The sequence below is a fragment of the Stegostoma tigrinum genome, chromosome 3 (assembly GCF_030684315.1).
Source record: "Stegostoma tigrinum isolate sSteTig4 chromosome 3, sSteTig4.hap1, whole genome shotgun sequence".
Classification (NCBI taxonomy): Eukaryota; Metazoa; Chordata; class Chondrichthyes; order Orectolobiformes; family Stegostomatidae; genus Stegostoma; species Stegostoma tigrinum.
Window position 1 is genome coordinate 60,928,864 of NC_081356.1, and position 23,520 is coordinate 60,952,383.

General features: G+C 38.5%; 1 protein-coding gene across 5 annotated transcripts in view; it reads left to right on the top strand.

Annotated features, from left to right (window-relative positions):
* Positions 1–20,938, top strand: part of frmd3 (FERM domain containing 3) — a 208,152-nt gene extending 187,214 nt beyond the window's left edge. For all 5 annotated transcript variants that reach the window (XM_048527462.2, XM_048527463.2, XM_048527464.2 and 2 more), the window contains one exon: positions 9,212–20,938. In XM_048527462.2, the coding sequence (XP_048383419.2) occupies positions 9,212–9,813 (602 nt within the window). In that variant the 3' untranslated portion in view covers positions 9,814–20,938. The remainder of the gene's footprint in view (positions 1–9,211) is intronic.
* The last annotated feature ends 2,582 nt before the right edge of the window (positions 20,939–23,520 follow it).

The window sequence follows — 23,520 nt, forward strand, 5'->3', positions numbered from 1 at the left end:
TTGATAGTTGAGAGTGAAATCAAACATGAGCTGGACAATGCTGAAGATGTGTTAGAATGGATACTGTGATTTTCTAAATGAATGAACAAAGAATTCAAGGAAGACTGATGAAGGGTCTAGGCCCGAAACGTCAGCTTTTGTGCTCCTGAGATGCTGCTGGGCCTGCTGTGTTCATCCAGCCTCACATTTTATTAAGACAGAATATTAGTTGGGTGGCTGTTGAATGGAATTAAGGAAGGAGGAGATACTTTTCATGGGTAAGATGAGCTTGAAGTTGCTATTTCAGAAAATGCATAAGAAACTAGAAAATGTCACAATATAGATCTGGTTAGAGCAGAAAGGTTTTCTTGACCAAAGACATCCCAAAGCACTTTTAAAACAATGAATTACTATTAAAATACTGCCAAAATGTAGCAAAAAAGCAAACAATCTGCATACAGCAGGCTTCTACAAATGGGTATTTGATCATGATCGGATTTCTAATTGTGAGTTTGAGGATAAGTACATAACTCACCTGCTCTTCCTTAAAATAGTGCAGTGAGAGCTTTCACATCCATCTGATTCTAGTGTGACATCTAACCCATATGACAGATCCTACAGAAATGCAACACTCCTTTAGTATTGCCCTGGAACATTAGCACAGATTTTTACGCTCCAGTCTCAAGTGGGAGTTGAATTCAGATATGAGGAGACTGTTGAATGAGCTTCACATAAGTAGGGGGGGCATAGGAAAAGTAACTTTCTCAGGGAGGCTTTGATTTTATAGTTGTTTGTATATAAATGTTCAATTTCAGAGGCAGCCTGAATTTTCTAACTTAGCCAGCAAATCCAGGATCAGACTGGTTTCTGTGGCACAAGTTGAAATGTTTGCGGCATGATTTACTTGGCAAAGCCACTGAATAAGTAATAGGGCAGCACCCTCAGTGATGAAAGATGGCAGGCCAATAACGGCGGCAGGGTGGCTCAGTGGTGAGCACTGCAGCCTCACAGCACCAGGGACCTGGGTTCGATTCCAGCCTCAGGCGACTGTGGAGTTTGCACATTCTCCCCGTGTCTGTGTGGGTTTCCTCCGGGTGCTCCGGTTTCCTCCCACAGTCCAAAGATGTGCAGGCTGGGTGGATTGGCCATGCTAAATTGCCCGTAGTGTTCAGGGGTGTGTGGGTTACAGGGCGATGGTTCTGGTGGGATGCTTCAAGGGCGGTGTGGACTTGTTGGGCTGAAGGGCCTGTTTCCACACTGTAGGGAATCTAATCTAATCTAATAAGAGCACTCAAAGTAAGTGATGGCCATCAAACCCACTGTGACTGCTGTGTGCTGTTGAGGTGTATGGCAAATGGACAGGAGGGAAGCTTTAATGGAGGAAAAAAATGGAGAGAAGTTTTCCAATTTAGGGAGGGAAGGCAGGGTATAGAGCTATCTGTAGCAGAGAACCAAAAAGTTGTGGTTCTATTGTAGGGTGGTTGAAAGATCTGATGGGCAAGACAGTTGGAGAAAATGGTCCTAAAGGGCAGGGTCAATTGTGGAGTCCTAGGAGATTGATCTGGTACTGGACTGTACAGTCACAGTGAGGGGGAGTAAAATGAGGCACACTGGAAGATGAAGCTTCAGATGACATGACAGCAGGATGTCATGGAATCTGTCAAAACTGGCGACATGGATATAACAAGAGCTGTCAGGTTAGTGTTGGCATGGTTGGCTGTATTGAGTTGGACTCAGGGATGGAGAAAAGGACATGTGGATAGTTGTGGATTTAAGTTCAAGGGTAACAGAGAGGAAAGGAATGGTTATATTGGGTGGGTCAAGGATGATGTGCTTAATCTGGTAGATCACTGTGGCAGAGGGGTAGAAAGTGGTAAAGAGGGCCTGGAATGTGATGCATAACATTTCTCAAATGTCTTTTTCACATGTAGTCACTTTGAAAGTGCGTTCCTTCAAAGTGTCAGAAAGATCATTATTATTGGATTGAGTTAATATTGGTCACAACTAGCCAACTTAATGGACACACTAATAATCCTGAAGACATTTTCTAATGTTCAGAAATGGTTACTTGACACCTCTGGAGAAGCTGGGACCTAAACCTGGGCCTTTTGGTCCAGAGAGCTAATATTCTAAAGTAAATAAATGAGAAGCATGGTTAGGTGTGTTTTCATCTCTATGGTCACTCACCAAATGTGGTCACGTTGCGGCCTGATGAATGGCTCTCATTCAACAGAGATCCCAGAAAGGTCAGGAGAAGGAGAGAAGGATGCTCTGAAGGTCAGCTCCTTCTGACTGAACAAGTGTGGAACGTGATATTCCTATGATCTCTTGTGGGGCATAGTGGGAAGATACTGGTCCATACAGGAAACTTCAATGTTATAACATGTAACTTGTAGAGTAGAGTAAGGGTCATACTAGGAAGGTTAATCTAGAAGCCCTGAGAGTTAAAGGTAACTGTAGGAAGCTCAAAGATGTTAGAGGATGTGGCAAGGATGATGGAATGCAGATTATTGACAGAAAATGCAATGTCAGTGGAATCCCAAGGGTTCATGGCTATTAAGTGGTTGTGTGGAACATATCTGATGTGAGGCTTAAGTGATGGATTGAGACTTTATAGGGGAAAACACAGTAATAATTGCGGGAGGGTGAACTGTCAATCTTTCATCTCTAAGATCACAGCTCCAGGATCTATCCACATGAAGAAGATCAACAGAATCAAAAAGAAATGATGTCAGCACTTGATGAAGCCCCAGGATAGTCTTAATCAGGTTTATTTTTATTAATTCAGGGGATGTGGATGGTGTGGCTGTGTAAGCAATAATTGCCCAACTATAATTGCCCTAGAAAAGGTAGTGGTGAGCTGTCCTCTTGACAGTACATTTGCTGTAAGTAGGCCCACAATGCTGTTAGGGAGAGTGTTCCAGGATTTTGACCCAGCTGTGCTTAAGGAACAGCATTATATTTCCAAGACAGGATGGTGAATGGTAGTTGTGGTATTCTATGTATTTGCAGCCCTTGTCTTTCTAAATAGTAATGATCATGGGTTTAGAAGGTGCTGTCTAAGGAATCTTAGTGAATTTCTGCAGTTCATCTTGTAATATACAATATACGATATTAACAATATTTAAAAAGAATTCAAGTCAACATATTGAAGTGAAAATTTTATTTTAGTTAGACACACTTCAGCATAAGATTTAGTTGATTGTTATGCACACTTCCTTTTCTCTCTAGAGTTTTGGGCACTGGTCCAGTATGTTCACTTGTCAGCACCACACTTGAGGTGTCCTCACCAGATTGCTAAACAACTCTGGCCTCTGCATCTGTGCAGGCATGGTTCAACTTGACAGTTTCCATAGCCTCATCCAGTACAGCAGAAATGATTCATATGCCCAGGAAACTTTCACTAGTTTTGAGTGGTTCTGCCTATTACAGGCAATCTTCTTATGCTGATAGTCATCCAAATGGCCATATAAACATGTTATGACCATGCACACCATAACAGCTCTTGAGCCTCCCCAGTTACTGTTGCAGCCCCGCGTTCTCCTGTAACTGGTACAACAGATGCAGCATGAAATGGCTCCCACGCATTCAGTCGATATGTTCTATCTGCTGCTGAGGTTTTCAAACCAAACTTCTATGGAACATTCCTCCACACTCACACATTTACACTGCTTGATGTCCTTCTGATTGTCACTTTTCATAAATGTCACATGGTGCCACTTACCCTTGCAGAACACAGAAGATTTTTCATCCTCTTCCTGTACTGGATCAATGTTCCATTCAACACATGGTTGCTAATCTGGATTGCCTTTTCTGTCCAGAGCACCTTGGTCTGCTGCCATCCCTATACCTATTGTCTTCTCTGAAGCCTGAAGGAGACCCTGCAGTGAGGCATTGCTAGACCATGAGGCTACTTATTATCTTCTTGATGTGATCACTCTGTTAGCAGCAGTTGGTTTTCTCCCGGAGTGTAAGATCAATTCACCCTAATGCTGTACCTTCGAAGTCTCCAGTCACAGTCATGTTGATGCTGCTGTCTTGAAGCCACAGCACTCTAGAGCAGAGAATTCCAAAGATTCATAATCTTCTGAGGGATAGAAAAATTCTTCACTTTAATTTGTCAGCACAACATTGTGGGCTGAAGGGCCTGTTCTGTTCTGTGCTGTACTGTTCTATGTTCTAATTCTAAATTGCCAGTTCCCTAACCTCAGGCAATGCTCCCTGCCAGGGAAACAGACTGTGTCAAAGCCCTTCAGAATTTTACATGCTTCAATGAGATCACCTCACATTTTTTTGAAACTCGGGATATTATAGTACAGTTTTACACTCAGTGTAGGAGTTTGGCACTAGATAATTGATGCTTATTTGAAGAGGTGGAGCAGGCATGATGAGCCTCATGTGCTGTAACAATACTGTAATTCTGTAAAGACACCCCATTATTCATCAAGCATGTCACAACCCAGCAACTAAAAAGGGGCAAGATTTGAAAGTAATGAACTTTACATGATTCTCCCAAAGAAGTGAAATTTCACAGTGTTGTATAAATTTTTCTCACATGCACATTGCATACACTTGTGCAGTTATAATATTTTGCAACATCTCTTCCTACCATACCTGCATTACTTCAGTTGTAGTTCAGGCTGCTTAAATTTATGTTGTAATTGTTGAGATACCCTTGGTCAATAACAACAAACCCAGACTATGTAGCTCTTGAAAACCATGACACTTGAAAATGGTATCAGTGATAATGGGAACTGCAGATGCTGGAGAATCCAAGATAACAAAGTGTGGAGCTGGATGAACACAGCAGGCCAAGCAGCATCTCAGAAGCACCAAAGCTGACGTTTCGGGCGTGGACCCTTCATCTGAAGAAGGGTCTAGGGCCGAAATGTCAGCTTTTGTTTCCTGTACACTTGAAAATGGGTTGAGGTGAGAGCACGTAGAAATTTCGATTCTCCAAACTTTTATATTATAAGCAAACAGAAATACTATGGTGTTCATTTAAGACTTGCCTACAAGTCTTTTTAGTACAATATTACAGTTGATTCAGGCAAGCAGTTTATAAGTAACTGTAATCTTAGTCTTCAATTCCCTCATGGCTTGTTCCAAACTCTTTCGCACAGTTGACATTTAATCTATATTTTACTTGTGTATGCTCCATTGACAAGTCTGTAAAAGTCCTAGAATAGGGAAGAAAATGACTGTTTTACAGTATTTTCAGATGATTTAAAAGGAGTAGACATGGTGAAAGGATTGCTAAAGATCCAGACAAGGAAAAACATTCATTTTTGGATTGTGAATTACTGCTGCAGGGATGTATATATTCGATTATTGAAACATGGGCCAAAGATCAGAGCCAAAGGAACTGGTAATATCTTTGTTCAATGTTACCCTTGCTGTAAGATTATTTTTGAATCACAGGCACTGACTGATAGAATTGATTATTGGGAAAATTTACAGGTCAACAGGCTGATTTATTTAATTCACTTTGGTTCATTAATCTTAGACGCGAATTCAAACTGCTTTGACCAAAATCAAAAAGGTGTTTGTTGCTTGCAACTCAGTGTATCTAATGTTCAATGTTTCCACTGAATTCAAGATAATAAATAGACAATCTGGTCTAATATGAAAAGATATGAACAGCAGTAGTTGATGTGGTTATATAGGAAAAGTCTAGTAGAAATGTAAATTAGCTGTGAGTACCACTTTCTCCCTAGTCAGAGATTTAGTTCGAGAAAAAATTAACAAGTGAGGTAACTTATGAGAATTATAATCCAGTTGTGATGCTAATTATGACATGCTTTCTCAAATTACTATTGCTGAAATTGTTTCTCCTATAATAGCAAAAGGTAACAATTCCAGCTGTATCTAAGTTCTGCAAGATATTGACACACAATGTTCATCTGCTGTTATGAAATTGTTTGACAAAAAAAAACTCGAAGAACTCTGGATGCTGGATATCAGGAACAAAAACAGAAATTGCTGGAAAAACTCGGCAGATCCAGCAGCCTCTCTGGAGAGAAAGTAGAGTTAATGTTTTGGGTCCAGTGATCATTCTTCAGAATTGATTTTAGCTAGGTATATATGTTGAAGATGGGGTGAGGGGAGGAGGAGAAGTAAACAATAGATAGAATTGGTTCCCAGAGAGAGTGTAAAACAGTTGGGCAGACATAAGAATGGGTAATCGTCAGTCTGGGACGATCAATGGCTGCTAATTGGGATCAGTAGTTGCTGACAATTGGTTGTTTGTGGTAGCAACCCATGTGATGACAAAGTCTGATGTGTAGAGGTTGGGGTAAAGAGATGGTAGCAGATGCTCAGATCCTAAAATTATTGAACTCGATATTGAGTCTGGAAGACTGCAGGGTTTCCAAGTGGAAATTAAGATGCCATTCTCCCAGCTTGCGCTGAGCTTCACTGGAGCACTGCAGCAAGCCTGACACACAGATGTTGGCCAGAAAACACAGTGCTGTGTTAAAGTGGCAGGCAACAGGAAGCTCAGGGTTCAGGTACATAGTTCTTTGGAAGTTGGATCACAGCCAAACAGAGTAGATAATTATCTTGGGATAATTATGCACAGATCCGTGAAGTCAGCAGAGCACATGAATAGTTAAGAAGGCAAATGGGTCATTTGCTTTCATCAGTCCTGGCATAGAGTATAAGAGCAAGGAGGTAATGATGGAGTTTTACAGGAGGTTGGTCAGGCCACAATGGGAGTACTGTGTATAGTTCTGGTCACCTCACAGCAGGAGGGATGTGATAGCACTGGAGGGCCTGCAGAGGAGGTTCAGTAGGATGTTGCCTAAGATGGAGATATTGACCTATAAGGAGAGCCTAAATAGGCTTGGATGTTTTCTTTAGAACAGACAAGATTGAGGAACGACATGATTGAGGTGTATAAAATTATGAGGAGTGCGGAAAGAGTGAATAGAGATCATCTATTCCCCTTGGTAGAGGGGTCAGTCATGAGACGGCATAGTTTTAGGGAAAGGAGCGGGTAAAGGTCATTTATGAACAAATCCATGTTTTCCTTACATCTCTGTTTCATCTGATTAAATTTCACATGTTCTAGTGTTAAATTTCTGCTCATACTGATTAAGCATCAAATGTCCTCAATACCTCTTCATATAATTCTATATTTTCGTCAGTACTCTGTCTTGCACCTACATGATTCAAAACAGTCCCCATCACATATAGGCCGGGTCCTTTTACCCTTTAATTCTGAAGCTGTTCTATACTTCATAAATCTTTTCTTCTAAACCTCCCACTCCTAGGTCTGGTTTAGTCCATTGATCACCTGGAAATGGCATGTTGACTCCATGACTCTTAAACTCTGCATGCTCCTTTGACTGTGATCGTAGTTATCCTGCTACCTACTGCTTCAGGTCCGATTTATTGATGCCTTGCCTTTGGGTCTGTTTCTAAGTCCTCTGTGGCCTGTGGTGACCTTGACATCTTGGATAATTCTTGAAAACTTTTCTTTCTTCTTTCTTGACCATGAGGTTCACTTAAATAAAATCATCATATTACTGCTCCGCCATTAGAGAGAGTTGACTGGTGGTGGTTAACCTGAGGGTTAAACTTCAGGCAAGGGGACAGTTTGAGAAGGTGGGACTTGCATGATAAACTCAGTGGTGCAGGATTTTAACCCATACTGTTGGTTTTACTCTACATTGCAAACCAGCATCCAGCCAACTGAGCTAACCAGCCACTTAAATGCCTGCATTTGACACATCTTTTAGTTTACACTGTCTTCCTCTTGCCACCAACTCTGTCAGCATGTATGGAGACTAACTCTAATTAGTCTCCTAAATGTGTCTCAGTGCTTTTCATTAGAACTCATGGTTTACAATATTGCTGATATGCACATCTCTGAAGACTCTAATCGAGCTTCTATTCCCTTCAGATCATTCTACATAACGATGTGATACTGATGTCAACTTTACATTATTATACAACATAGTCATTGTACATTCTGCTCAGGTCTCATTGCCCCACAGCCACAGCACAGAAAGAGATGTTGCAATCCATTGTGCCATATAGGTTCTTTGGGACAGCAATCTGATTAATCAAGCTGCTTTCCTTTTCCCGTTAATCATGTAGATTTCTTTCCTTCATATATTTAGCCAGTTCTCCTTTGAATATGACCATCTGTGTTTACCACTTCGGCTATACATTTTTGACAAATCACTGCATAAAAATAAGTTTCTTTACATTACTTCTGACTCTTTTGCCAATCACTTTGAATCTGTGTTGTCTGATTACCAGCCCTTTTGCCACGAGTAACAGATTCTCCTTATTTAGTCAGTCAAAATCATTCATAATTTTAAATATCTCTGTCAAATCTTTTAGCATCCTTTGCTCGACAGAGAACAACCCAAGTAACTCCAGTTTCTCCTCATCCTCGGTAAAACTTTAGCAACTCTATTTTGAACTCTGTCTAAGACCTTGACATCTTTCCTTAAGTGTAGGGCCCAGAAATGAACACAATAGTCCAGTTTATTCTGTTTTAATCGATAATAAAAAAAATGCTAAATACTGGATGTGGCCCATGTCGATCTGTGTGGACAGCAAAATGCTAGCCTGAGACCAAACTATATAATTTTATTTAAATGTGTCAGGTTCAGATTCACTTTCTTAAACTCATTGTTGATTATTGACTCCATTTTTTGTTGTCATTTAAGAACCAAAAATTGGTTTAGCAAATATACTTGTTATTCTCCTGTACTCCTGCAGTAAGAAATTATTGCAATCCCACATAGTTTGAAGTGACAATTCTTCACCTGATTTTTCATTTTGGTTATTTTGCCATTTTAATCAGCAAAGGCCAGAGCAGTTAGAAACCAGCCCCATCAAGTGTAGTCATCAAAATCCCTTTTCTAAGTCCAGTACTATCTATGCCCTTTCAAGCACTGAAAAAAGTACAAACAAACACAGCAGCCAGATTACGCTCTGCTGAAGAAAATAGCAAATGTTCAGTGGTCAAGGTAGCATTTATTCAACCTACCATCTTCCAATTGGATAATTAGGACCAGGTTTCTCAGATGACTTGAGAAGAATTATTCTGCCGTTAATAAGATGTGAATAGACAAGTTATGAAATCCATTAAGAAAGCTTAATGTAGGAGACAAGTTTTCACCTGCAGTCTCTCACACATCGACTCACATTCAGCAGGGAGAAGACTATTGTGAAATGTCAAGTTAAGATCTTTAACTGTTCTTGTACTTTTCAGGTGGAGAGTTTTTGGTGTTGAATGATGAATCTACTTCTGAAGCAGAAAAGGAAAAAGAGCCACCAACTGAGAAAGGAGACATGGGTGAATTCAAATGTGAGAACAAAGAGGAAAATAGTGATGAAGCTTTAACCATATCAGAATTGGTGTATAATCCAAGTGCCAGTGTCCTGCCTACTCCTGTAGAAGATCGTGGAATTGACTTGCTTTTTAATAGTCATGAGTTTGGAAATCAGAGGGATGAAGGAAGCTTGTATGATGAGTTAGATGCAAATGAAACCACGCCTCTGATTGCTGAAGAAGAAGAATTAAAGCAAGTAAAACAAGTACTCACGAGCAGCTTTGAATTGTTAACAAGCAACAAACATCTGAATGCACTCGCAAAGAGCTTTGTGAAACTTCTTCTGGTGGGGTTGGGCTTGATGCTGTTTGCTTTCCCACTTCTTTTGGTCTTGCTGGAATCTGACATTGATGCTTCTTTTCTGAGGGAAATCCGGCAGACACCAGAGTTTGCGCAGTTTCACAATGAATACTACTGTCCGCTTAGACAGTGGTTTGCATGTAAGGTACATTACATCCTTGATAAGCTAGGCAGCACCTGAAACTACACCAATGTCCAGCTGGACAAACAGTAACAACTTGTGACAACTTTGTCTCTGAGCAAAACATATTTCTGCTGTTTTTACTGTTTTTATGTTTTGTACCTTTCTAATGTGGTTAAAACGTATTTCAGGAAATTTTATTCATATTTTGAGTGAAAATTGCTCACGAAATGATTGAATTGTAACGTGCAAAGTAATAAGTGTGGCATGAAGGAATACTTTCTGATATTCCATGGTTGTTGTATTTGTGTATGACTATACAGCATTTTGTTTCCACCTTTTTCAAGATGGGTGCAAGATTCCAAATGGTCTATACAGATGAATAACTATTATGGCAATGGACTGTTTTTGTCTATTTGCATAAAATGTATTGACTGGGTTACATGTGGTAAGATGCATGATTTTGGAGGGTGGGCACTTGTTATTTTCACAGGCTCTAAAATCAAATCAACATTTATTTAAATTTATTTAAGTAGAAATTATCTGTAATAATGGGAAACACCAAACTGATTTGGGGTAGATTTCCATGGAGGTTCTTCCACTTGTTTATTGTAACTGGGGAAAAGTTCAACAGAATTTCTCCATTCCATGGAAATACACCCTGCTATCATTAAACTCTACATTAACTGAAGATGTTTTCAGATAGGAGGATACATGAAATGATGAATGTTTTAGCAGTATAAAGTTGCCAATGTTAGACAAGCTGCAAGAAAATGTTGTGTTTGAGTAAATTCAGATTGTAAATTTTAAACAAAAGAAATTGGCTCAGCTGTTCAAGTTCATAGCACACATTCACTTAATTCACATCATTATACAAACTGAAAGAGTATGACAAGATACCTTTAGAATATAGGATTCCACAAGGCTTAAATTTGCTACATATATGTTAAAACCATAAGACATAGGAGTGGAAGTAAGGCCATTCAGCCCATCGCGGCCACTCCATCATTTAATCATGGCTGATGGGCATTTCAACTCCACTTACCCGCACTCTCCCCATAGCCCTTAATTCCTTGCGAGATCAAAAATTTATCAATCTCTGCCTTGAAGACATTTAATGTCCTGGCCTCCACTGCACTCCGTGGCAATGAATTCCACAGGCCCGCCACTCTGGCCAAAGAAATGTCTCCTCATTTCAGTTTTAAATTTACCCGCTCTAATTCTAAGGCTGTGCCCACAGATCTTAGTCTCTCTGCCTAATGGAAACAACTTCCCAGCGTCCACCCTTTCTAAGCCATGCATTATCTTGTACGTTTCTGTTAGATCTCCCCTCAACCTTCTAAACTCTAATGAATACAATCTCAGGATCCTTAGCCGTTCTTCGTACATTAAACTTACCATTCCAGGGATCATCCGTGTGAATCTCTGCTGGACACACTCCAGTGCCAGTATGTCCTTCCTGAGGTGTGGGGCCCAAATTGGACACAATATTCTAAATGGGGCCTAACTAGAGCTTTATAAAGTCTCAGAAGCACATCGCTCCTTTTATATTCCAACCCTCTTGAGATAAGTGAAAACCTTACATTTGCTTTCTTAATCACGGACTCAACCTGCAAGTTAACCTTTAGAGAATCCTGGACCAGCACTCCCAGATCCCTTTGTACTTCGGCTTTATGAATTTTCTCTATTTTCTAGAAAATAGTCCGGGCCTGTATTCTTTTTGCCAAAGTGCAAGACCTCTGATTTGCTCACGTTGAATTTCATCAGCAATTTCCTGGACTACTGTCCTAAACTGTCTAAATCTTTCTGCAGCCTCCCCGCCTCCTCAGTACTACCTGCCTGTCTTCGTATCATCGGCAAACTTCGCCAGAATGCCCGCAGTCCCTTCATCCAGATCATGTTAACATACACACTGTAAATAGCTTAGCAACTTTTTAACAAAAGCGGACCAGGAGATAATTGTTTGATTCAGGTTTGATTCCCTGAGGCAGTAAACACTGTAGGCTGCTGCCTGCACAGCACTCTTCATAGATATCAAGGAAGAATTGGGCACACTTTGTGGGAATTGAGGTGGCAGTGACAAACTTCTTGCCAGAATCCTTAACTGCACATAAATATCAACTAGTTTCTGTGTACAGGGACAAGTCAACTTAATGGTGGTTGAAAACAACATTGATAGCATGGGTTCAGTTCCTGTTTCAGTTGAAGCGGACTTGGAGTGTATCTCCTTGCCCTACCTTGTGAGTGGAAAAACAATGGCAAACCACATTTGAAAGGAAACAGCTTAGAAAACAATTCAGGATGAAGCATTAATATATAATGATCTAAGAATCTGTCTTCTGGCAGAACACACATCACTCACTCACGCGCTCTTACTTTAGTCTCAAATTTCATAAATTGAACCACTAAGGTCAAACAGTAAAGCAGTTTCCTTTTACCTTGCAATGAAAAGAAAGATCGGTCCAAGTTAGAAAGCTAAAAATTATTGCAGAAAATAACGTAAAGTGTAAACATAATCCAAATCTGCTTCAGCTGAAACGGAAAAAGCAACCTATGCTTTTTATGTTGTTTTCAACCAGCAACAAGGCGACTGGCCCTAGTAAACCCAAAATTTGATATTTCTGGACAGACTAAGGATATTGGTGAGAATTGTTTCACTACCACCTCAATTCCCCAGTTCTTGCTTGATATCACTGGAGAATGCTGTGCAGGGTTACTGCCTCAGGGAATCAACCTAAATCAGACAATTATTTTTAAGATTTTATAATTAAGATTTTCAAATTATTATTTCTCAAATATGGCTGGAAAAAGCCACTTCTGACTACTGATAATGCTTAATCAATTGACTATATTCACTGCTATCAAAAAGTATAAATAAGCATCAAAAAGTAAAAACAAAAGGGGGAGGTGCTACCTTTGTGGTAGTATCGCTGGACTGTTAATCCAGAGACCCACATAATGTTCTGGGGACCTGGGTTCAAATCCTGCTGCTGTAGATGGTGGATTTTGAATTCAGTGAATATTTGGAATTAAGAATCTAATGATGACTATGAATAAGTTGGCAGGAGGAAACCATCTGAATCACTAACATCCTTTAGGGGAGGAATCTGCCATCCTTACCTGGCCTACATTGCCTTTGGGCAATAAATGCTGCCTGGCTAGCAATGCCCTCATCCTTGAATAAATAAGAATAAAAAAGAAGTTTTGCTGCTAGCCATTTTGATAACAGTTGCAGTGAAATGTATTGTCAAAAACTTCTAAATGATATTTGGAAATAGTGTATGCCTCAGAAGCCTGAGAATTTCTTTTAATACACCTGGGATGGAGGGCATTATTTATCACTCACCCTAATTGCTTTCAAGAATATGATAGCGAACCACTTTCTTAAACTGCTGCCATCAGTGTGGTGTAGAAGACCCACTGTGCTATGAGAGTGTTTTTAAGTCAGTTGGATGTTGTTTAAAGTGGATGTTGCAGGTGGTGGTGTCGTATGCACTTGGTACCTTTGATTTTCTAAATGGTAGAGATTGCAGATCTAGGAAATACTGTTGAAGTAGCTTTCACAAATATTGCAGAGAATCTTGTGAATAGTGCAGACTGCAGTCATGTTTGGTCAGCAGTGGAGGGAGTGAGTATTTAAGTTGGAGTGGTTAAGGAGTGTCAGTCAAGTGGGTTGCTTTATCACGGATGTTGCTGGACCTTGTGTGTGTTTTGGAGTTGCACTTATCCAGGCAACAGTCCTGACTTATGCTTTGTAGAATGTGGACATGTTTTAGAGAATGAAGTGGTAAGATAACAGATGCATAATACCTAGCATCTGACTTGGCTTGGTAATAGGATTTATGAAGGTTGCCCAATTAAGCTGTGGTCCATGATGAGCCCACAATTTTGATGGTGTGGTTTTCAGTGATTGTAATGTTTTTGATTGTGAAGAGGAAGTGGTTAGATTTTTTTGTTGAAGATGGTCATTGCCTGGTATCCACATGGTATGAACATTATTTGCCTCTTACCAGCATAAGTTTGAATATTGTTATGGTAGTATTTTCCCATTGTAATAGTATCACACATAAGCAAAAAAGACAAAATACCACTTCTGTCATTTTTATTGCAAATGTGTGGCAGAGGTTTTAGGATTTACAAGTGGAAGATACTTTTCTTGCAGTTAGACATTAACTGTCCTATCCAAATAACTAAAACACAACAGCCACTTGATCTGTGTTATGGGAAATGAAACATTTAAATGCACTCATGAATTATGATTCATGAACAGGTGACATTATTCCATGCTTGAATACGTTTACAATTTATTTTGCGAAATCAGGAGAGCATAGGCTATGATTTACTGTTAAAATGAATAGACAAATAATTAGCTAATTCTTGACAATGAATTTCCCAGATGCGTTCTTTTGAATGTCATTCCCTACTAACATAGGAACATTAAATCACCTTTATCATATTTTACTGTAATCTTATATTAATCGCAGAAAAATAAACAATCGCTTTCCTCTACATTGTAGTCCTATGTTGTGAATCAGCTAGGAAACAGTCCAAGTAGTAAGTGTAATCCAGTTGCAGGGAATCTGAAGCTATAACATTGTCCACCTGATTTTACTTTCTATTTATGTAAGATTGTGTGATTTTCAGAATTTCATATCAATCCATTCCTGTCACTTTCCTGCCGGCTGAATTATAAGTTTACCGGTGTCTAGTGAAAAAAAAACAAACAGTATATCTATTCAGGGAGTAAACTAGCTCTGTTTCTTACTTGTTAAAAAAAAGAAAAAATTTGTTCAGCCCTCTATTGAATAGCTTCATAACTGAGTTAAGAGAGAAGCAAAATGACTGTTCCTGGAGGCTGGTTGGAGTGCAATTAGAAGTGTGTTTTTCTGACGAATGTTAGAAACTATTAATGCTTTTGCCAGTCAATAAAACTTGCACAATAAAACAAAACTTATTTAAACTGTACGAGTACATTGAACAAATATTACCTTCCTACTACCTTAGTGAGTGTGTCTAGTGAGTAACTGAACTACACAGGCCAGGGTTCTTGGCTAGGGTTGATTTAATTATTCTAACGCAGGGTGGCAGAATGACTGCTACAATTGATTTCAGTCTGGCAGGAGAAATTTGATTGTTTCTGGTCTTGACTGTTATACACTGACCCCTACTGGAGGTTAGCAACACCTGTACAGCTGAGGAAAGGATCCGAATTCGATTAATTTGAGTAATTTGAATGGCATTGGAGGGTGCCACCTGTAGAACTGTAGTCCATCATTAAATCAATACAAATAGAAAATTGTTGATTAAATTGACAAAGAAATTATTCCATCAGAGGGTCATTGACAGTATAGCGTTCTAATTTAATAATTTGCAACGGCTAGGAACAGTGGAAATGTCATCTTAGCCACTGAATTAGATTACAGTTTTATAGTTAATTCTCAGGAATTCACAATCCTGCTTAAAAGTTTAGAGAATTGAACAGTAAACCTTTGAAGTTTCATTATTTATAACAGTAACAAATTGCATTTGTTTCACCTATAAAAAAGTAAACTCAGGTTAAAGGCACTTTGCAGGATCATTATCAAACAAGATACATCAAGATAACAAAAACCTGGTCAAATAGTAGGTTTTATGGAAAAACATAAAAGGAGAGAGAGGTGGAGAAGTTGCGGGAGTGAATTCCACAGCTTAGAACCTACACAGCTGCTGATTTGACTATCAGTCATGCCACTATCAAAGCAAAGATGTGCATGGAAAACTGAAGAGATCGAGAGATTGTGATGGGCTGAAAGAAGCTAGAGAAAGGGAGGGACGAGACTTTGGAGGAATATGAATTTGGCAATAAGAATTATGAAACAGGTGTAGACAGACTGGGAGTCAAAGTAGATCAGCAAACACAGGGCTTAGAGGTTAGAGTTGAATAAAACTAGACGTAAGTAAGCAAATAGGCAACAAAGTACTTATTGGCTTATCTTCATTCACGGATGGTGGAAAGAAGGAGGCTGGCCTAGAAATCTTTGATTAAAGACTAACTATATTTCTTCTTGCACAGTTTAAAATATTTCAGAATTCAAACAGTGTCTCATTATTATTTTGGCTGCGGTTGAGTGAATATTATTTTATTGGGTTGTTTGTCAGATACACTGACTGTTTGAGGTAGTTGCCTATTGACAGAAGAACATTAATGGAACTCAACCAGTCAAATCAAAGAATGAAATAAATAGTCATGACTAACAAAACTGTTATTGACACATTGCAATCTGTCCTTGACCATCCCTGCAACCTTGGTGACAGAAGATCTTAAAGCAGACTATTTCAATCTTGCACTCAACTGGTCTTAATCTACAAATAAAATTACTTCATTAATTACTGAGGAATTCAATAGGAATGAATCAGATGTGATAAAGGAGTAGAGCTAGCCCATTTAGCCCACTGATTCAGCTCTGCCATTCGATCATAGCTGATCAATTTTTCAAACCCATTCTCCTGCCCTCTCCGCATAACCCTTGATCTCCTTACTAATCAAGAACCTACCTATCTCTGTCTTAAATACACTCAATGACTTGGCCTCCACAGCCTTCTGCGGCAATGAGGCCCAGAGTCACCACCCTTTTGCTGAAGAAATTCCTCCTCATCTCAGTTCTAAAGGCTTGTCACTTCACCCTGAGGCTGTGCCCCCTGGTCCTGGTTGTTCTTATTAGTGGGAATATCTTATCCACGTCCACTCTATCCAGGCCTCTCCGTATCCTCTGTTTCAATTGGATCACCCGTCATCCTTCTAAACTCTGAATACAAAGCCAGAGTTCTCAATCTTTCCTCATCCTCCAGGGAAGACTTGTAACCTTCCTCTGGAGACCCTCCAATGTCAGCACATCTTTGCTTAGATACAGTGCCCAAAACTACTCACAATATTCTAAATGTGGTCTGACCAGAACCTTATACAGTTTTGGCAGTACAACTCTCCTGTTTTCTAGCCCTCTTGAAATTAATGCGAACATTGTATTTGCCTTCCTAATCACCAACTGCATGTTAATCTTTAGAGATTCCTGAATTAAGACTGTGTGCTTCAAATTTTAGAAACCTTTCCGGATTACAAAATAGTCTACATCTCCTCTTCCTACTAAGATGTATAACGTTATGCATTGCCACATTGTATTCCATCTGTCACTTCTTTGCCCACTCGCTAAGCATGTCTAAGTTCTTCTACTGCTGCCCACTTCCTCAATGCTGCCTGTCCCTTCAACTATCTTTGTGTCGTCTGCAAAATTAGCAACAATGGCCTGAGTTCCTTCATCCAAATTGTTAATGTATAACTTGATTAGTTGTGGTCCCAACACAACTTTATGTAGTTGAAAACCAAACAACAACCTTTAGTAATAGAGTGTCCTTAGCTTGTTAGAACATCCTAAGGGACTTCACAGGAGTACTATAATATATATTACAGTGAGGTATTAAGTCAGTTGACCAAAAGCTTGATCAATGATGCATGTTTTAAGGTGTTCATTTGAAGAGTTAAGTGAGATCGAAAGACAAAGAAGTGTAGGGCTTAGCTGACTGAATATGCTGCCAATGAGCAATTAAAATCAGGAATGCTTATGAGGCAGAATGAAATGAGCATGTATGTTTCGGAGAATTGTAGGGCTGGAGTTGATTATAGTCATAGAGAGGGATTGCTTATGTGGAATATAAACAAAGGTGAGAATATTAAAAAATATGTTGATTTTTTGAATCCAGTTTAAGTCTGTGCATATTGTGATGATGGATTAATGGGACTGATATGTAGTTTTTGATATTGAAAAATGGTTAGGTAAGAATAGGTATTACTGAAGTCTGTTACAATATATTTATGGTATACCTTGCTTCTTCAAAACTTTAGGCATAATAGTTGGGTATAACTTACAGGAACCTTTGCCAGTGACCCTGGTTCTGACTTGCCTGCTAATGCTTCACTAGCTTCCACTGGCCATATAAATCATATCACAAATTTCAACAGAGCAGGGCAGGCAATCGAAGTGTTTGGTTTGACCAGGAGTATCTCTGATGACCACACACCAAATCCCATTGACAAGCAGGGACAGATAAATTCCTTTGTTTTGAGGTCCTTTCTGTGCCTTTGCAACCGGCAAGTCTGGGATTGGAAAAGTCTCCAACCCCAAATGGCCAGCCTATACTGATCTGGAACTCTTACATGTGCCTGCTGAAGTTATTGAGGGAATAGTACAAATAGCTCTACACTGAATCAAAGATGTCTTCAATTCCCACTCAAGTGCCTAATTGATATTAGTATATATCACAATAGTATGTTAGTTACTTTAAACATGAAAAGTCACTATTTATATACTGTTTATACCTCAACGTTTATAATTATGAAGACTGAAAGGAGTAGCAATGCAAATCATGGTTACAGCTAGAAGATATTGCTCGCCAGAAGCATGATCAGTGAATAAGGATGACAAAATTATATCAATTTCTCTGACCCACAACATCCTAATTGGGTATATGGATGCCTGCTTTGATCCTGTTTGTAAAATACAAAATGTCTCTCTGCCTTCAATTTGTCTATGTCCTCCTATTAGTTTGAAAATTATATTCATGTTTCCCATCCAACAATCCCATAGTCTGAACTTTATTATCTGCTGAAAAATGAATTCCATCTGAATCTCTTCCCAATTCAATATTTTGCCACTAACTTTATCTTTTCTTTTGTGGAACACAAATGTAACATTGTTGATGCTCTTACATGTGATCAGTGTCACTCTCTTAGATTATATTCTTCAGCTCTGCTTATTTGTCTGATATCTGCGTTGATAGTTGCAATATTAGGCTACCTATTATACCCAAATGTTTTTCTTGGCTCAATTTAATTACTGACATAGCCTGAATTTTGTAATCAAATTTACTACTTTCTTCTCTTAAATATGTGTTATTGCGCCTTCCACAATAGTGTGCCTTTTACCCTTCACTTATCAAGCTGTAAAGTGTCTGTAGAGACCTCTGAATCTTATCTCCGTTTTGCTTCTCTTTTCTACTGAAGACATAAATCTAAAGGATAAAATACCTAAATCATATTTCTGATATTTACTTAAAAAGGACAACCTGTTGTTCATCTGCTTCCACACTTGAATTTCATGAGAATTTTTTTTTAAATCACAGAAGCCAGTATTTTATTCCTTTGATCTCCATGAAGATTGATTTTTTAAAAAAAATTAATTTCCCAGAAACTGATGGAAACTGAGGGAGAAAAGATAATATTGTAAGACGATTACTGTAACAATTTAGAATCAAAATTTATTAAACAATACGTAACAAGTTTTAAAAAATTATATAACTTGACCTAACAATACATCAAGTGAAAGAAAAGTTACTTTTATATAAACTAATACAATTGAAATATGTCTTATGAAAACCTAGTACCACATTTTGGAAGATATGTAGTAATTTAGCAACCAACCCATAGTTAGTCCTAGTGCCCAGAAGGATCACTTCTACCTGCCACACCAAGTTGAAACTTGTGTTCCTTGACAATTATTTCATTCCCAGTCTTAGTTTTATGGATCTGATGACTCTCCGTTCAGTTGTCAAGAGAGTCGCCTGTTCTGTTCTCTTTGATCTGAACAGAATCAGAACTCACAAGAGCATCCTACTTATTTGATAGCACAAAACAGTCCATCTGCTTTCTGACAGTAGTAGCTTCTTTGTTTCTGCATCTCAAAAACTGCTGTGAATAGATGTCAAAACTGATTCCTGCCACCTCTGAAATTGCCTCCCATATACAGTACTTCCTGTAGATACCAATTCCATGACTTAAAGCAAATGGCTGCTTTCAACATATCTCAATTAAGCTAACATCACAAACTAAATTAGTGAGTACTTTAAGGGGGAAAGGAAGGTGGTGAATGGGGAGGTTGTAAAATATGGATTGCTTTGTTGCTCAATCTAACTTTTACAAATATATTTAATATTCTATAGAATTTTATCTGGAAAGTATTCAATAATATAATTCAGTTAAGTCACAAACAAAACATACTCAAGAACCGGTTCAACAATGATCATTTTGAAGGCATCATTAATAAATTAATATGAAGTTAAATTAAGAAATTTATTTATAGATTTATTTCTAGATTGAATTAATTTATAGAACAATAAAAGAGAAATATTTGCCAGATTTTTCTGAACTTCAAAGTCACGCTAACAATATTTAACTGTTATTTTGATTGCAAAGACACCATCTGTCTTAATATAATGACTGAAGGGATCAATTCATGTCAATTATTATCTTGCTGCATCACTCATTGACCCCAGGTATTTAAAAAAAACTTTTGTATTGGTCTGGTGCCCTTGTTCATTTCCATGTCCATTATAGAAATTTTTAATATTAGATGGGCTTTTCTATGCATAGACTAATTAAACAGTTATTCCTATTGATGGACTGTTGTAATAAAATTTCAATTCTCTTTAGATGACTTGGTTAAATGAAATAATTAAAGAAAATCAATTGGCAAGTCAAACTATATAAATACTTTAACAGCTTCACAAGCTGCTTAAATGTTATATGTTCACATGTGCTTAGATATAAAGAACGAACAGCAATAAAATGCTTGACTTTGGATGACAGAGAGGCAATTTAAGAAAGCAGAACATTTTCATTCACAACATATTCTACTCTCTATACCATCTTTGTTTCTGGGTGAAATTGTAAAATATACCAAAAATCGTGCTTACAAATATAACACTATATTATTGCATTCATCATGGATTGTTTCCCCTTGAAATTTTGCCAGGGTTTGTAATTTAATCATTCATACCATTAATGAAAGTTAAACGAACTGTTGAAAATACATATATGGGGATCATTTATGTGAAACTATTAAGAACTGTGGTGGATAGCAGAGATAGATTTCATAGTCTTTGTTCACATTGTGATGTTTTTGCTGTGATTTGCAGTGTAAGTAGGCGTAGTTCACCATTAACCATTGCTTTGCCTGCTTTAATAAACATGGCTGTGGGAAAGATGAAAGACATTTACCACAACACAGTCAATCAGACAGGAATAAGCACTTGTAACTTTAGGCTACTAAACTTTGAGAAGGTTGGCATTTCGTATTTATATAGAAATACTGACTGGATTGTTTTATTTGTTAAAACACCCATAACAAATCAACAATAAAAGTAAATTCAAATAAAAGCTGTTTTATTGGTCCATTCCATCCTCTGTTCTTTTTTGTTTTTTTTGTCAGATGTTTAATATTTCTCTTGTTGAAGAGCTCAGTCACAACATTGGCAGTGGACAGTGAGTGAACCCAGCACAGAGTTGTGGCTGTGGGCAAGAAGGCCTAGTGCAGACTCAAGTGAGCCCAATGTGGATTCGTGGCTGTGGCACAGAGGTAAGTTTTGGTTCCCAGCAGCTTCTTTACTGATGAGGCGGTCCTAGTGTCAACTCATGCAGAGCTAAGTTTGGGTTCCCAGTGATGTCTGTGTCCAGTGTAGATACATGGAGATGCCCACCGAGACAATTTTGGGCCAGTATGAAACTCTGTGGCATCAGTGGCATCTGAGTTGGCGAGGAACCATAATGGCATTAATGGAAGTGAGATGACATTGAAGAGTGGCAACTTTTGTTTCAGCATCAGTGCGGTGAAGGAGCTCACGCCTGGCAACTAGGCCCATGGCCAATGGCGGAGCATTTAACAAGAAGGACTGTTAAGTTGAATACTTTCTCCACATTTGTTTATTCTTTTGCCTTTATATTCTCCACTTTGGATTATTTTTCTGTGTTTTAAGATGGCACAGGAGAGTGGTGACATTAAACAACAATACTTTTCACTGTATTTTGTAACAAAATACACATGACAATAAAAAAATCAAATTAAATGTTGAAATAATTATATTTAGCTTTTCTTTGAGTTTTCAAATTTCACGGGATAACATTGACATTGAAAACAAATTCACAGATATTTTAAATGGTTTTTTAAATGTTTAGTAAAAGGCTAATTACTGCACAATTTCAATGATCTCCTGACTGACTTCACATCTTCCACCTACTGTAAGTTACAGCTCTTCCAAAACTTTGCTGCCACTATCCTAAATTGCATCAAATTCTGTTCACTTACCATTAACCTCCACAGGCCCTTTGCAAAGCAGCGCCTCTAATTTTAAGCTGTCATTTTTATATTCAAATCTCTTGATAACTATAACAACTCCCCCTACATTTGTAACTAACTCCAAGCCCTTGCAATCAGCAGTCTCTACAATGGTCCAATTTTGTGATTTTCTGACTTAATTTGATCCCCCATTTGCTACCTGCCTTCAGCTGTCTATGCCCTAAATTCCTCACTGAACTGTTCCACCACTCTTACTTTAAGTTGCTCTTTCACCTAGTTTTTGGTCACCTGTCCCAAAGTGTCATGGTGTTGGCTCCTGTGAGATGTTTCACGGAAATTGTAGAGGTGGCCTGTCCCCTGATACAGCATTAAATATTTTATAACTTTCATTAAAAAGAGGGGTGTTGATAATACAGCAATGTGGAGCCATTCAAAGGAGGATCTCTGATTCCTTATGTAGTCTTGTGACCCTATACATTCATAAGCAGACTTCCTCATTTTTAAAATCCAACTCCTTGAAATAAAGACCAAATTCATCTTACCCCTTTAATTATTTGATTCACCTACATACCAACTTGTGTTTCATACACAAGAAAACCAGGTTCCTGTGTGGCCCATATTTAGGAGTCAATCTCCAGTTAAACAATAATCTACCTTCTTTAAAAACAGGCAATGTGGAAACTCTTCGGGCTCTCTTGCAGACAGCACAGAACATATCCCCTCTACAAGATTCAGCCCCTGTTCCAATAATAAGAATTTTATCTTAACTACTGGTCATTATACATTATTGCCTCATCCAAAGTTAAGTCTGCTAACTCTGAAGCCTCTCACCCAGATGACATCGAAGCATTGATTGTACAAGTTGTGAAACACTTCCTTCTGCCTTTGATTCATGGACTTAACTTGAGAGTCAAAGGATCCCTGCAATGTGAAAGAGGCCATTCAGCCCATGGAGTCAGTACTGACCCTCTTAAGAGATCCCACCCTATCATCATTGTGTTTTTATGTTATACTATTTATGGCTTCCTCAAGGATTTCATTCCTAGAATAATGAAGAAGACGACTGCAGAAGGCCCACAGACCAAGAAGGTGGCCCTGCTATGTACTATCAATACTATGGACATTAGTGGAATGATGAAAGAAAATGACCAGTTCATCAAACATAGGGAAGACGATCATGGATGCGACATTGCTGAAAGAAAATTGCTCATGGACTTTGCTTTGGGCATTTTGTTAATAATGCCCCATGACCATAATCTGGCCTAGGGACAAAGAGGGTACTGTTGGAGCTGCCCATGTTTGAGAGACACAAAATGGCTGACAAACTGATTAAAACAGAATTAAAAGCCTGCTCCAGCATTTAAGTAAAACAACGGTACCTTTGGGAAGTGATTACTCCGAGGCAAAAGGGCGATTTGCATGAACAACAGCTGCGAGGAATGTTGGTAGAGATAGGCTTGATAAGAAATATCCAAAGACATGCAGTCTGAAGATTTGTAACAAACATTAAAGGAGAAGGTAAACTTTTACCAACAAACACAGGTGAATTGTGCAACTGTGGTTCATAAAGATCTGAAGAATTAAACAAGTTCATTAAACTACTTCGAGTGATTGATTCCAGCCTCATTAATGAAAGGATATTGTCCAATTAGGTGAAAAGAATCAG